Below are 14,249 nucleotides of genomic sequence, written 5' to 3' on the forward strand. Positions count from 1 at the left end.
CGTCCCCTTATCGTTCACTAAACTCACCCCACACAGCTACTGCTGTTGTCCTGCGACGTCCCCTTATAATTCACTAAACTCACCCCACACAGCTACTGCTGTTGTCCTGCGACGTCCCCTTATCATTCACTAAACTCACCCCACACAGCTACTGCTGTTGTCCTGCGACGTCCCCTTATCGTTCACTAAACTCACCCCACACACAGCTACTGCTGTTGTCCTGCGACGTCCCCTTATCGTTCACTAAACTCACCCCACACACACAGCTACTGCTGTTGTCCTGCAACGTCCCCTTATCGTTCACTAAACTCACCCCACACAGCTACTGCTGTTGTCCTGCGACGTCCCCTTATCATTCACTAAACTCACCCCACACAGCTACTGCTGTTGTCCTGCGACGTCCCCTTATCATTCACTAAACTCACCCCACACAGCTACTGCTGTTGTCCTGCGACGTCCCCTTATCGTTCACTAAACTCACCCCACACACACAGCTACTGCTGTTGTCCTGCGACGTCCCCTTATCGTTCACTAAACTCACCCCACACACACAGCTACTGCTGTTGTCCTGTGACGTCCCCTTATCGTTCACTAAACTCACCCCACACAGCTACTGCTGTTGTCCTGCGACGTCCCCTTATCATTCACTAAACTCACCCCACACAGCTACTGCTGTTGTCCTGCGACGTCCCCTTATCGTTCACTAAACTCACCCCACACACACAGCTACTGCTGTTGTCCTGTGACGTCCCCTTATCATTCACTAAACTCACCCCACACAGCTACTGCTGTTGTCCTGCGACGTCCCCTTATCGTTCACTAAACTCACCCCACACACACAGCTACTGCTGTTGTCCTGCGACGTCCCCTTATCGTTCACTAAACTCACCCCACACACACAGCTACTGCTGTTGTCCTGTGACGTCCCCTTATCGTTCACTAAACTCACCCCACACAGCTACTGCTGTTGTCCTGCGACGTCCCCTTATCGTTCACTAAACTCACCCCACACAGCTACTGCTGTTGTCCTGCGACGTCCCCTTATCGTTCACTAAACTCACCCCACACAGCTACTGCTGTTGTCCTGCGACGTCCCCTTATAATTCACTAAACTCACCCCACACAGCTACTGCTGTTGTCCTGCGAAGTCCCCTTATCATTCACTAAACTCACCCCACACAGCTACTGCTGTTGTCCTGCGACGTCCCCTTATCGTTCACTAAACTCACCCCACACACACAGCTACTGCTGTTGTCCTGCGACGTCCCCTTATCGTTCACTAAACTCACCCCACACACACAGCTACTGCTGTTGTCCTGCAACGTCCCCTTATCGTTCACTAAACTCACCCCACACAGCTACTGCTGTTGTCCTGCGACGTCCCCTTATCATTCACTAAACTCACCCCACACAGCTACTGCTGTTGTCCTGCGACGTCCCCTTATCATTCACTAAACTCACCCCACACAGCTACTGCTGTTGTCCTGCGACGTCCCCTTATCGTTCACTAAACTCACCCCACACACACAGCTACTGCTGTTGTCCTGCGACGTCCCCTTATCGTTCACTAAACTCACCCCACACACACAGCTACTGCTGTTGTCCTGTGACGTCCCCTTATCGTTCACTAAACTCACCCCACACAGCTACTGCTGTTGTCCTGCGACGTCCCCTTATCATTCACTAAACTCACCCCACACAGCTACTGCTGTTGTCCTGCGACGTCCCCTTATCGTTCACTAAACTCACCCCACACACACAGCTACTGCTGTTGTCCTGTGACGTCCCCTTATCATTCACTAAACTCACCCCACACAGCTACTGCTGTTGTCCTGCGACGTCCCCTTATCGTTCACTAAACTCACCCCACACACACAGCTACTGCTGTTGTCCTGCGACGTCCCCTTATCGTTCACTAAACTCACCCCACACACACAGCTACTGCTGTTGTCCTGTGACGTCCCCTTATCGTTCACTAAACTCACCCCACACAGCTACTGCTGTTGTCCTGCGACGTCCCCTTATCGTTCACTAAACTCACCCCACATAGCTACTGCTGTTGTCCTGTGACGTCCCCTTATCGTTCACTAAACTCACCCCACACAGTTACTGCTGTTGTCCTGCGACGTCCCCTTATCATTCACTAAACTCACCCCACACAGCTACTGCTGTTGTCCTGTGACGTCCCCTTATCGTTCACTAAACTCACCCCACACAGCTACTGCTGTTGTCCTGCGACGTCCCCTTATCATTCACTAAACTCACCCCACACAGCTACTGCTGTTGTCCTGCGACGTCCCCTTATCGTTCACTAAACTCACCCCACACAGTTACTGCTGTTGTCCTGCGACGTCCCCTTATCGTTCACTAAACTCACCCCACACAGCTACTGCTGTTGTCCTGCGACGTCCCCTTATCGTTCACTAAACTCACCCCACACAGCTACTGCTGTTGTCCTGCGACGTCCCCTTATCGTTCACTAAACTCACCCCACACACACAGCTACTGCTGTTGTCCTGCGACGTCCCCTTATCATTCACTAAACTCACCCCACACAGCGACGTCCGTCGCAGGACAACAGCAGTTGTCCTGCTGTCTGTGGCGACTCAAAGGAAGACTAATATAAACTCTTTGTTTTAGGCGACTAAAAGGAAGAAGTCTGAAGACAGACCCGTCAAGACCAAGAGAACAAAGACCTCTCTGACCCCAGTGACCGCTCCCACGGCCGGGGCGGGCGGTCCCACGGCCGGGGGGGATGACTCGGACTCTGACAGCAGCCTGGATGTGGAGAAGTGGAAGATGATGCTTCTGGACCTTTCAGGTGAGAGAGAGAGAGAGAGAGAGAGAGAGAGAGAGAGAGAGAGGGAGAGAGGGAGAGAGAGAGAGAGAGGGAGAGAGACTGACTGTCTATATATAAATAAATAAATAAAAACTGGACCAATGGGAAAGCCTCCTCTTATCGTCTTTCAGAAGGAGCCCAGGAGCAGGACGATGTAGCGCCACCTGGTGGAGACAGTGGTGGCAGCACCGTGTCCTCGCCTGTAGCGCCACCTGGTGGAGACGGTGGTGGCAGCACCGTGTCCTCGCCTGTAGCGCCACCTGCTGGAGACGGTGGTGGCAGCACCGTGTCCTCGCCTGTAGCGCCACCTGGTGGAGACGGTGGTGGCAGCACCGTGTCCTCGCCTGCAGCGCCACCTGCTGGAGACGGTGGTGGAACGCCAGTCAAACAGGCCAGGACCAAATTCACCGTGAAGCAGGTGCAGGTATGTTCCTGGGGCGACCACCAGGGGTGCTGTGGGCCTTGTTACCAGGTGTATGTTCCTGGGGCGACCACCAGGGGTGCTGTGGGCCTTGTTACCAGGTGTATGTTCCTGGGGCGACCACCAGGGGGTGCTGTGGGCCTTGTTACCAGGTGTATGTTCCTGGGGCGACCACCAGGGGGTGCTGTGGGCCTTGTTAAATTGATGTTTTCAGTCTGGGTAGAGGGAGTACAATGTGTGCTAATTAGTGAGACCTCTAGTTTTTGCTGCACTAATAATTTCTAGTCTAGAGTTTAAATGGACGTGTGTGTGTGTGTGTGTGTGTGTGTGTGTGTGTGTGTGTGTGTGTGTGTGCGTGTGCGCGTGTGCGCGTAGGTGTTACAGAGTTTGTTTGAGCAGCACAACCATCCTCATCCCAACACAGTCCAGGAAGTGGCAGCTGAGCTGGAGCTTGACCTCCGACCTGTACAGGTACACTCATTAGATACAGTTTGGAGTGTAAATTAGAATGTAAATTGGAGTGTACATTGGAGTGTAAATTAGAGTGTAATTAAAATAATAATAATTATATAACACATTCCTAAAACACTCACATGGACAGTACACGCCACTCATACACATTCATTGCTGTGTTTCATTTTTAACTAAGGGACTGCAATGGAAATAAGCCGTTGGCTTTCTTGCATTTATCCTTTTGATGGTGATGTATAACGCTATGGCGCTATGGCGTGTGTACACGTCCTCACAGCGCTATGGCGTGTGTACACGTCCTCACAGCGCTATGGCGTGTGTACACGTCCACATGGATTAGATATGACGGTTCTACACGTCCTACGGTCTGAATGTGTTAACCCTCTCCTCTCTCCATTAACCCTCTCCTCTCCAGTATTGGTTCAGGAACGCTCGAGCTCGCCAGAAAAGGCTCATGAAGAAAGTTCTGGTTTGTGGGGAGAAGGGCGTGCCAGCAGGGGGCAGCGGTGAGGCGACAGCGGCCAGTAAACCCACGTAGGTCTTCACAGTTTTATGTAGACACTATATAGAGCGCCGCAGTCCCAGGAGGTGGCTCAGGAGGTAGAGCAGGTCGTCCAATGATCCATGGGTCGGCGGTTCGAATCCCGGCTCCTCCTGTCTACATGTCGAAGTGTCCTTGGGCAAGACACTGAACCCCAAATTGCTCCCGATGTGCTGGTTGGTACCTTGCATGGCTTCCGCCGCAATCGGTGTATGAATGTGTGTGTGAATGGGTGAATTGATGCACAATCTATGTAAAGCGCCTTGGATAAAGGCGCTATATAAATGCACCATTTACCGCCCCCTATCAGGGCTGAGTCCCGCCCCTACCAGGGCCCAGGAAATTAATCCCCGTTCATTTTCCTCATAGACATTTCAAAAAGTATTTATTTACCTTTGACCTTTTGTGTCGTACAAAATATTGTGTTTGTTGTCATGAGTTGTCACGACTTGAGTTGGCTTTGTCCGCGGCGTAACAGTCTTTAAATAAATACCTTTTTAAATGTCTATGAGGAAAAATGCATTGGGAATTATTTCCTGGGCCTGGCGTCGTCATGAAAGGGGGCGGGACTGGGCCTGGCGTCGTCATGAAAGGGGGCGGGACTGGGCCTGGCGTTGTCATGAAAGGGGGCGGGACTGGGCCTGGCGTCGTCATGAAAGGGGGCGGGACTGCGACGCTCTATAGCAGTGGGCAACTTTGACGACATTGAGGATGGAGTTATAGTATACTATAGTTCCACACTCACTCCAGAGGGCCACTATAGTTCCACACTCACTCCAGAGGGCCACTATAGTTCCACACTCACTCCAGAGGGCCACTATAGTTCCACACTCACTCGAGAACCACTATAGTTCCACACTCACTCCAGAGGGCCACTATAGTTCCACACTCACTCCAGAGGGCCACTATAGTTCCACACTCACTCCAGAGGGCCACTATAGTTCCACACTCACTCTAGAGGGCCACTATAGTTCCACACTCACTCCAGAGGGCCACTATAGTTCCACACTCACTCCAGAGGGCCGCTATAGTTCCACACTCACTCCAGAGGGCCACTATAGTTCCACACTCACTCCAGAACCACTATAGTTCCACACTCACTCCAGAGGGCCACTATAGTTCCACACTCACTCCAGAGGGCCACTATAGTTCCACACTCACTCCAGAGGGCCACTATAGTTCCACACTCACTCCAGAGGGCCACTATAGTTCCACACTCACTCCAGAGGGCAACTATAGTTCCACACTCACTCCAGAGGGCCACTATAGTTCCACACTCACTCCAGAGGGCCACTATAGTTCCACACTCACTCCAGAGGGCCACTATAGTTCCACACTCACTCCAGAGCACTATAGTTCCACACTCACTCCAGAGGGCCACTATAGTTCCACACTCACTCCAGAGCACTATAGTTCCACACTCACTCCAGAGGGCCACTATAATTCCACACTCACTCCAGAACCACTATAGTTCCACACTCACTCCAGAGGGCCGCTATAGTTCCACACTCACTCCAGAGGGCCACTATAGTTCCACACTCACTCCAGAGGGCCACTATAGTTCCACACTCACTCCAGAGGGCCACTATAGTTCCACACTCACTCCAGAGGGCCACTATAGTTCCACACTCACTCCAGAGGGCCGCTATAGTTCCACACTCACTCCAGAGGGCCACTATAGTTCCACACTCACTCCAGAGGGACGCTATAGTTACACACTCACTCCAGAGGGCCACTATAGTTCCACACTCACTCCAGAGGGCCGCTATAGTTCCACACTCACTCCAGAGGGCCACTATAGTCCAACACTCACTCCAGTTGGCCGCTATAGTTCCACACTCACTCCAGAGGGCCACTATAATTCCACACTCACTCCAGAGGGCCACTATAGTTCCACACTCACTCCAGAGGGCCACTATAGTTCCACACTCACTCCAGAGGGCCACTTTAGTTCCACACTCACTCTAGAGGGCCACTATAGTTCCACACTCACTCCAGAGGGCCACTATAGTTCCACACTCACTCCAGAGGGCCACTATAGTTCCACACTCACTCCAGAGGGCCACTATAGTTCCACACTCACTCCAGAGGGCCACTATAGTTCCACACTCACTCCAGAGGGCCGCTATAGTTCCACACTCACTCCAGAGGGCCACTATAATTCCACACTCACTCCAGAACCACTATAGTTCCACACTCACTCCAGAGGGCCACTATAGTTCCACACTCACTCCAGAGGGCCACTATAGTTCCACACTCACTCCAGAGGGCCACTATAGTTCCACACTCACTCCAGAGGGCCACTATAGTTCCACACTCACTCCAGAGGGCCACTATAGTTCCACACTCACTCCAGAGGGCCACTATAGTTCCACACTCACTCCAGAGCACTATAGTTCCACACTCACTCCAGAGGGCCACTATAGTTCCACACTCACTCCAGAGCACTATAGTTCCACACTCACTCCAGAGGGCCACTATAATTCCACACTCACTCCAGAACCACTATAGTTCCACACTCACTCCAGAGGGCCGCTATAGTTCCACACTCACTCCAGAGGGCCACTATAGTTCCACACTCACTCCAGAGGGCCGCTATAGTTCCACACTCACTCCAGAGGGCTGTTATAGTTCCACACTCACTCCAGAGGGCCGCTATACTTCCACACTCACTCCAGAGGGCCACTATAGTTCCACACTCACTCCAGAGGGCCGCTATAGTTCCACACTCACTCCAGAGGGCCACTATAGTTCCACACTCACTCCAGAGGGACGCTATAGTTACACACTCACTCCAGAGGGCCACTATAGTTCCACACTCACTCCAGAGGGCCGCTATAGTTCCACACTCACTCCAGAGGGCCACTATAGTCCAACACTCACTCCAGTTGGCCGCTATAGTTCCACACTCACTCCAGAGGGCCACTATAATTCCACACTCACTCCAGAGGGCCACTATAGTTCCACACTCACTCCAGAGGGCCACTATAGTTCCACACTCACTCCAGAGGGCCACTATAGTTCCACACTCACTCCAGAGCACTATAGTTCCACACTCACTCCAGAGCACTATAGTTCCACACTCACTCCAGAGGGCCACTATAGTTCCACACTCACTCCAGAGCACTATAGTTCCACACTCACTCCAGAGGGCCACTATAGTTCCACACTCACTCCAGAGGGCCACTATAGTTCCTCACTCACTCCAGAGGGCCACTATAGTTCCACACTCATTCCAGAGGGCCACTATAGTTCCACACTCACTCCAGAGGGCCACTATAGTTCCTCACTCACTCCAGAGGGCCACTATAGTTGGTGAGTTACACCTTAGTTACGTCACCATCAACATTGTGTGTGTTTGTGTTCCAATTAATGGTCATCTGATATTTTTTGCATGTGTGTCGACAGCCCTAAACCCAGAAAGAGCCGCGCCAAGAAATCTCCTGCACCCGACCCCACCCCCGAGGGGGCAGCACCCTCCGCCTCCCCCCCACCCCCCAGGAAACCCAGTAAACCCAGGCCCAAAAAGACTCCGTCCAAGGAAGATGAAACCCCGTCGTCCACAGCCTCCACAACCAGCCCCAAACCACCTGACGCCCCCTCCCTACCCCCTCCCACACCCTCCCTACCCCCTCCCACACCCTCCCTACCCCCTCCCACAACCACACCCAAACCCAGGAAGAGTAGGGCGAAAAAAACACCTGCCGTCCCCTCCCTACCTCCACCCACACCTCCCACAACCCCACCCAAACCCAGGAAGAAGAAAACCTCTGCATCCGAAACCCCCACCCCGTCTGCCCCCTCGCTACCCCCTCCCACAACCACACCCAAACCCAGGAAGAGTAGGGCTAAAAAAACACCCGAAGCCCCCACCCTTGAAGCACCCTCCCTACCCCCACCCCCCCCACCCACACCACCTCCGAGCTCCGCCAAACCCAAGAAGAGTCGGGCGAAAAAGAACCAAGCAGCAACCGACGCCTCCACCCCTGAACCAGCCCCCCTACCCCCACCCTCCTCTACACCCTCCGCTGGAAGCTCCGCCCTGCTCCTCCCGGACGGCATGGGTGACGAGACGACGAAGAGGAGGAAGAGGAAGACAGGCGGCCGAGGAGGAGGAGAAACACCAACGCAGGAGACGGACGAGGAGACACCACAGAAGAAGAAGAAGAAGAAGAAGGAAACCACAGAAGAAGAACCTGTAATCTACACAGTGCAGGAGGAGACGACCCAACACACACCACAGAAGAAGAAGAAGAAGAAGGAAACCATAGAAGAAGAACCTGTAATCTACACAGTGCAGGAGGAGACGACCCAACACACACCACAGAAGAAGGAGGAGGAGAAGGAAACCACAGAAGAAGAATGTATCAACAACAACACAGGAAAGGAGAAGGAGGGGGAGGGGTCGGAGGTCAACGGTGGACAGACGGACCCTGAAGACCACACGACAAAACAGAAGAAGAAGAAGAAAAAAACCACAGAAGAAGAACCAACGCAGGAGAAGAGCGAGGAGACACCACAGAAGAAGAAGAAGAAGAAGAAGAAGGAAACCATAGAAGAAGAACCTGTAATCTACACAGTGCAGGAGGAGACGACCCAACACACACCACAGAAGAAGAAGAAGAAGAAGAAGAAGGAGGAGAAGGAAACCACAGAAGAAGAACCAACGCAGGAGAAGAGCGAGGATACACCACAGAAGAAGAAGAAGAAGAAGAAGAAGGAGGAGGAGAAGGAAACCACAGAAGAAGAACCAACGCAGGAGAAGAGCGAGGAGACACCACAGAAGAAGAAGAAGAAGAAGGAAACCACAGAAGAAGAATGTATCAACAACAACACAGGAAAGGAGAAGAAGGAGGGGGAGGGGTCGGAGGTCAACGGTGGACAGACGGACCCTGAAGACCACACGACAAAACAGAAGAAGAAGAAGGAGAGAAAAACCACAGAAGAAGAACCAACGCAGGAGAAGAGCGAGGAGACACCACAGAAGAAAAAGAAGAAGAAGAAGAAGGAAACCATAGAAGAAGAACCAACGCAGGAGAAGAGCGAGGAGACACCACAGAAGAAGAAGAAAAAGAAGAAGAAGAAGGAGGAAACCACAGAAGAAGAACCTGCCAGCGTCTCTGTGGTTCCTGAGGTGCAGAAGGAGAAGGAGGGGTCGGAGCTCAACGAACCTGAAGACCACACGACAAGAGAGGAGAAGAAGAAGAAGAAAAGAGAGAAAGACGCAGAAGAAGTGGTGGATGCCCCCCCCCGCCTGGGACCCCCGCCCCCCCACTGAGTCCTCCAACACAGAAGAAGAAAAGTGAGCATGCGACATATCGTTGAGCTTGTAGATCGTCTTTTTTGCAGTCACAGAAAAGATCTATAAACATACAGTCTAGGGGTGTCAAAAAAAATTCCCGTTATGAACGATTCAAAATCGATTCATAATTTCCACAAATCGATTTCTTTTTTTTTGCTGGTTACAGTTAGTTTTCACTACATGGTGTTTGTGATATGAAATGTAAGCTCCCCCTAATCACAGTCATTTTCAAGTTACTGTAGTATTGAGTATAGTCAATAGTTACTGTAGTATTGAGTATAGTCACTTCAGTTACTGTAGTATTGAGTATAGTCAATAGTTACTGTAGTATTGAGTATAGTCACTTCAGTTACTGTAGTATACTGTAGTATACTGTAGTATTGAGTATAGTCACTCTACGCTGGAGTAGATTGTGATGAAATCCTATGTATTGAATCGAGAATCATTTTGAATAGAGAATCGTTTTGAATCTGGGGAAAAAAATGCTTTTGAATTTTAAAAAAATCGTTTTTGGATTGAGAATCGAGTTGAATCGGAAAAAAACTATTTTGAATCGAATCGTGACCCCAAGAATCGGAATTGAATCGAATCATGGGACACCCAAAGATTCACAGCCCTAATGAAGTCCATTATGTTATTATTCTAGTATTTATCTCTCTGTCCTGCAGAGAAACACACAGTGAACGAGTCAGAGAAACACACAGTGAACGAGTCAGAGAAACACACAGTGAACGAGTCAGAGAAACACACAGTGAACGAGTCAGAGAAACACACAGTGAACGAGTCAGAGAAACACACAGTGAACGAGTCAGAGAAACACACAGTGAACGAGTCAGAGAAACACACAGTGAACGAGTCAGAGAAACACACAGTGAACGAGTCAGAGAAACACACAGTGAACGAGTCAGAGAAACACACAGTGAACGAGTCAGAGAAACACACAGTGAACGAGTCCACGGAACACACGCCCAAAAAGGTGACGTATGATTCTCACCCAAACGCGCTGTCAGAGATCGGGTTTGACGATCCTGTGCTATCGGTGTTACAACATTGAGGGGGCTGAGTCGACTCTACCGAACTCTGAGGGGGCTGAGTCGACTCTACCCAACTCTGAGGGGGCTGAGTCGACTCTACCCAACTCTGAGGGGGCTGAGTCGACTCTACCCAACTCTGAGGGGGCTGAGTCGACTCTACCCAACTCTGAGGGGGCTGAGTCGACTCTACCCAACTCTGAGGGGGCTGAGTCGACTCTACCCAACTCTGAGGGGGCTGAGTCGACTCTACCCAACTCTGAGGGGGCTGAGTCGACTCTACCCAACTCTGAGGGGGCTGAGTCGACTCTACCCAACTCTGAGGGGGCTGAGTCGACTCTACCCAACTCTGAGGGGGCTGAGTCGACTCTACCGAACTCTGAGGGGGCTGAGTCGACTCTACCCAACTCTGAGGGGGCTGAGTCGACTCTACCCAACTCTGAGGGGGCTGAGTCGACTCTACCCAACTCTGAGGGGGCTGAGTCGACTCTACCCAACTCTGAGGGGGCTGAGTCGACTCTACCGAACTCTGAGGGGGCTGAGTCGACTCTACCCAACTCTGACGGGGCTGAGTCGACTCTACCCAACTCTGAGGGGGCTGAGTCGACTCTACCGAACTCTGACGGAGCTGAGTCGACTCTACCGAACTCTGAGGGGGCTGAGTCGACTCTACCGAACTCTGACAGGGCTGAGTCGACTCTACCGAACTCTGACGGAGCTGAGTCGACTCTACCCAACTCTGAGGGGGCTGAGTCGACTCTACCCAACTCTGAGGGGGCTGAGTCGACTCTACCCAACTCTGAGGGGGCTGAGTCGACTCTACCCAACTCTGACGGAGCTGAGTCGACTCTACCCAACTCTGAGGGGGCTGAGTCGACTCTACCCAACTCTGAGGGGGCTGAGTCGACTCTACCCAACTCTGACAGGGCTGAGTCGACTCTACCCAACTCTGAGGGGGCTGAGTCGACTCTACCCAACTCTGACAGGGCTGAGTCGACTCTACCCAACTCTGAGGGGGCTGAGTCGACTCTACCCAACTCTGAGGGGGCTGAGTCGACTCTACCCAACTCTGACAGGGCTGAGTCGACTCTACCCAACTCTGAGGGGGCTGAGTCGACTCTACCCAACTCTGAGGGGGCTGAGTCGACTCTACCCAACTCTGAGGGGGCTGAGTCGACTCTACCCAACTCTGAGGGGGCTGAGTCGACTCTACCCAACTCTGACAGGGCTGAGTCGACTCTACCCAACTCTGAGGGGGCTGAGTCGACTCTACCGAACTCTGAGGGGGCTGAGTCGACTCTACCGAACTCTGAGGGGGCTGAGTCGACTCTACCCAACTCTGAGGGGGCTGAGTCGACTCTACCGAACTCTGACGGAGCTGAGTCGACTCTACCCAACTCTGAGGGGGCTGAGTCGACTCTACCGAACTCTGAGGGGGCTGAGTCGACTCTACCCAACTCTGAGGGGGCTGAGTCGACTCTACCCAACTCTGAGGGGGCTGAGTCGACTCTACCCAACTCTGAGGGGGCTGAGTCGACTCTACCCAACTCTGAGGGGGCTGAGTCGACTCTACCCAACTCTGAGGGGGCTGAGTCGACTCTACCCAACTCTGAGGGGGCTGAGTCGACTCTACCCAACTCTGAGGGGGCTGAGTCGACTCTACCGAACTCTGAGGGGGCTGAGTCGACTCTACCCAACTCTGAGGGGGCTGAGTCGACTCTACCCAACTCTGAGGGGGCTGAGTCGACTCTACCCAACTCTGACAGGGCTGAGTCGACTCTACCGAACTCTGAGGGGGCTGAGTCGACTCTACCCAACTCTGAGGGGGCTGAGTCGACTCTACCCAACTCTGAGGGGGCTGAGTCGACTCTACCCAACTCTGAGGGGGCTGAGTCGACTCTACCCAACTCTGAGGGGGCTGAGTCGACTCTACCGAACTCTGAGGGGGCTGAGTCGACTCTACCGAACTCTGAGGGGGCTGAGTCGACTCTACCAAACTCTGAGGGGGCTGAGTCGACTCTACCCAACTCTGAGGGGGCTGAGTCGACTCTACCGAACTCTGAGGGGGCTGAGTCGACTCTACCGAACTCTGAGGGGGCTGAGTCGACTCTACCGAACTCTGACGGGGCTGAGTCGACTCTACCGAACTCTGAGTGGGCTGAGTCGACTCTACCTAACTCTGATGGGGCTGAGTCGACTCTACCCAACTCTGAGGGGGCTGAGTCGACTCTACCGAACTCTGAGGGGGCTGAGTCGACTCTACTGAACTCTGAGGGGGCTGAGTCGACTCTACCGAACTCTGACGGAGCTGAGTCGACTCTACCGAACTCTGAGGGGGCTGAGTCGACTCTACCGAACTCTGAGGGGGCTGAGTCGACTCTACCGAACTCTGACGGAGCTGAGTCGACTCTACCGAACTCTGAGGGGGCTGAGTCGACTCTACCGAACTCTGAGGGGGCTGAGTCGACTCTACCCAACTCTGAGGGGGCTGAGTCGACTCTACCGAACTCTGAGGGGGCTGAGTCGACTCTACCGAACTCTGAGGGGGCTGAGTCGACTCTACCCAACTCTGAGGGGGCTGAGTCAACTCTACTGAACTCTGACGGAGCTGAGTCGACTCTACCCAACTCTGAGGGGGCTGAGTCGACTCTACTGAACTCTGACGGAGCTGAGTCGACTCTACCCAACTCTGAGGCGGCTGAGTCGACTCTACCCAACTCTGAGGGGGCTGAGTCGACTCTACCCAACTCTGACGGAGCTGAGTCGACTCTACCCAACTCTGAGGCGGCTGAGTCGACTCTACCCAACTCTGAGGGGGCTGAGTCGACTCTACCCAACTCTGACAGGGCTGAGTCGACTCTACCCAACTCTGAGGGGGCTGAGTCGACTCTACCGAACTCTGAGGGGGCTGAGTCGACTCTACCCAACTCTGAGGGGGCTGAGTCGACTCTACCGAACTCTGAGGGGGCTGAGTCGACTCTACCCAACTCTGAGGGGGCTGAGTCGACTCTACTGAACTCTGACGGAGCTGAGTCGACTCTACCCAACTCTGAGGGGGCTGAGTCGACTCTACCGAACTCTGACGGAGCTGAGTCGACTCTACCCAACTCTGAGGGGGCTGAGTCGACTCTACTGAACTCTGACGGAGCTGAGTCGACTCTACCCAACTCTGAGGGGGCTGAGTCGACTCTACCCAACTCTGAGGGGGCTGAGTCGACTCTACCGAACTCTGACGGAGCTGAGTCGACTCTACCCAACTCTGAGGGGGCTGAGTCGACTCTACTGAACTCTGACGGAGCTGAGTCGACTCTACCCAACTCTGAGGCGGCTGAGTCGACTCTACCCAACTCTGAGGGGGCTGAGTCGACTCTACCCAACTCTGACGGAGCTGAGTCGACTCTACCCAACTCTGAGGCGGCTGAGTCGACTCTACCCAACTCTGAGGGGGCTGAGTCGACTCTACCCAACTCTGACAGGGCTGAGTCGACTCTACCCAACTCTGAGGGGGCTGAGTCGACTCTACCGAACTCTGAGGGGGCTGAGTCGACTCTACCCAACTCTGAGGGGGCTGAGTCGACTCTACCGAACTCTGAGGGGGCTGAGTCGACTCTACCGAACTCTGAGGGGGCTGAGTCGACTCTACC

At 53.2% G+C, this 14,249-nt stretch overlaps 1 protein-coding gene across 3 annotated transcripts in view; it reads left to right on the plus strand.

The window, feature by feature from the left end:
- LOC306917891 (uncharacterized protein) overlaps positions 1-14,249 on the plus strand; it is a 46,174-nt gene that overhangs the window by 25,912 nt on the left and 6,013 nt on the right. For all 3 annotated transcript variants that reach the window (XM_079530785.1, XM_079530786.1, XM_079530784.1), the window contains 5 exons: positions 2,641-2,821; positions 2,971-3,263; positions 3,636-3,731; positions 4,147-4,265; positions 7,681-9,574. In XM_079530785.1, coding sequence (XP_079386911.1) covers positions 2,641-2,821; positions 2,971-3,263; positions 3,636-3,731; positions 4,147-4,265; positions 7,681-9,550 — 2,559 coding nt within the window. In that variant the 3' untranslated portion in view covers positions 9,551-9,574. The remainder of the gene's footprint in view (positions 1-2,640; positions 2,822-2,970; positions 3,264-3,635; positions 3,732-4,146; positions 4,266-7,680; positions 9,575-14,249) is intronic.

Source organism: Electrona antarctica (genome assembly GCF_951216825.1).
Source record: "Electrona antarctica genome assembly, contig: scaffold_73, whole genome shotgun sequence".
Lineage (NCBI taxonomy): Eukaryota > Metazoa > Chordata > Actinopteri > Myctophiformes > Myctophidae > Electrona > Electrona antarctica.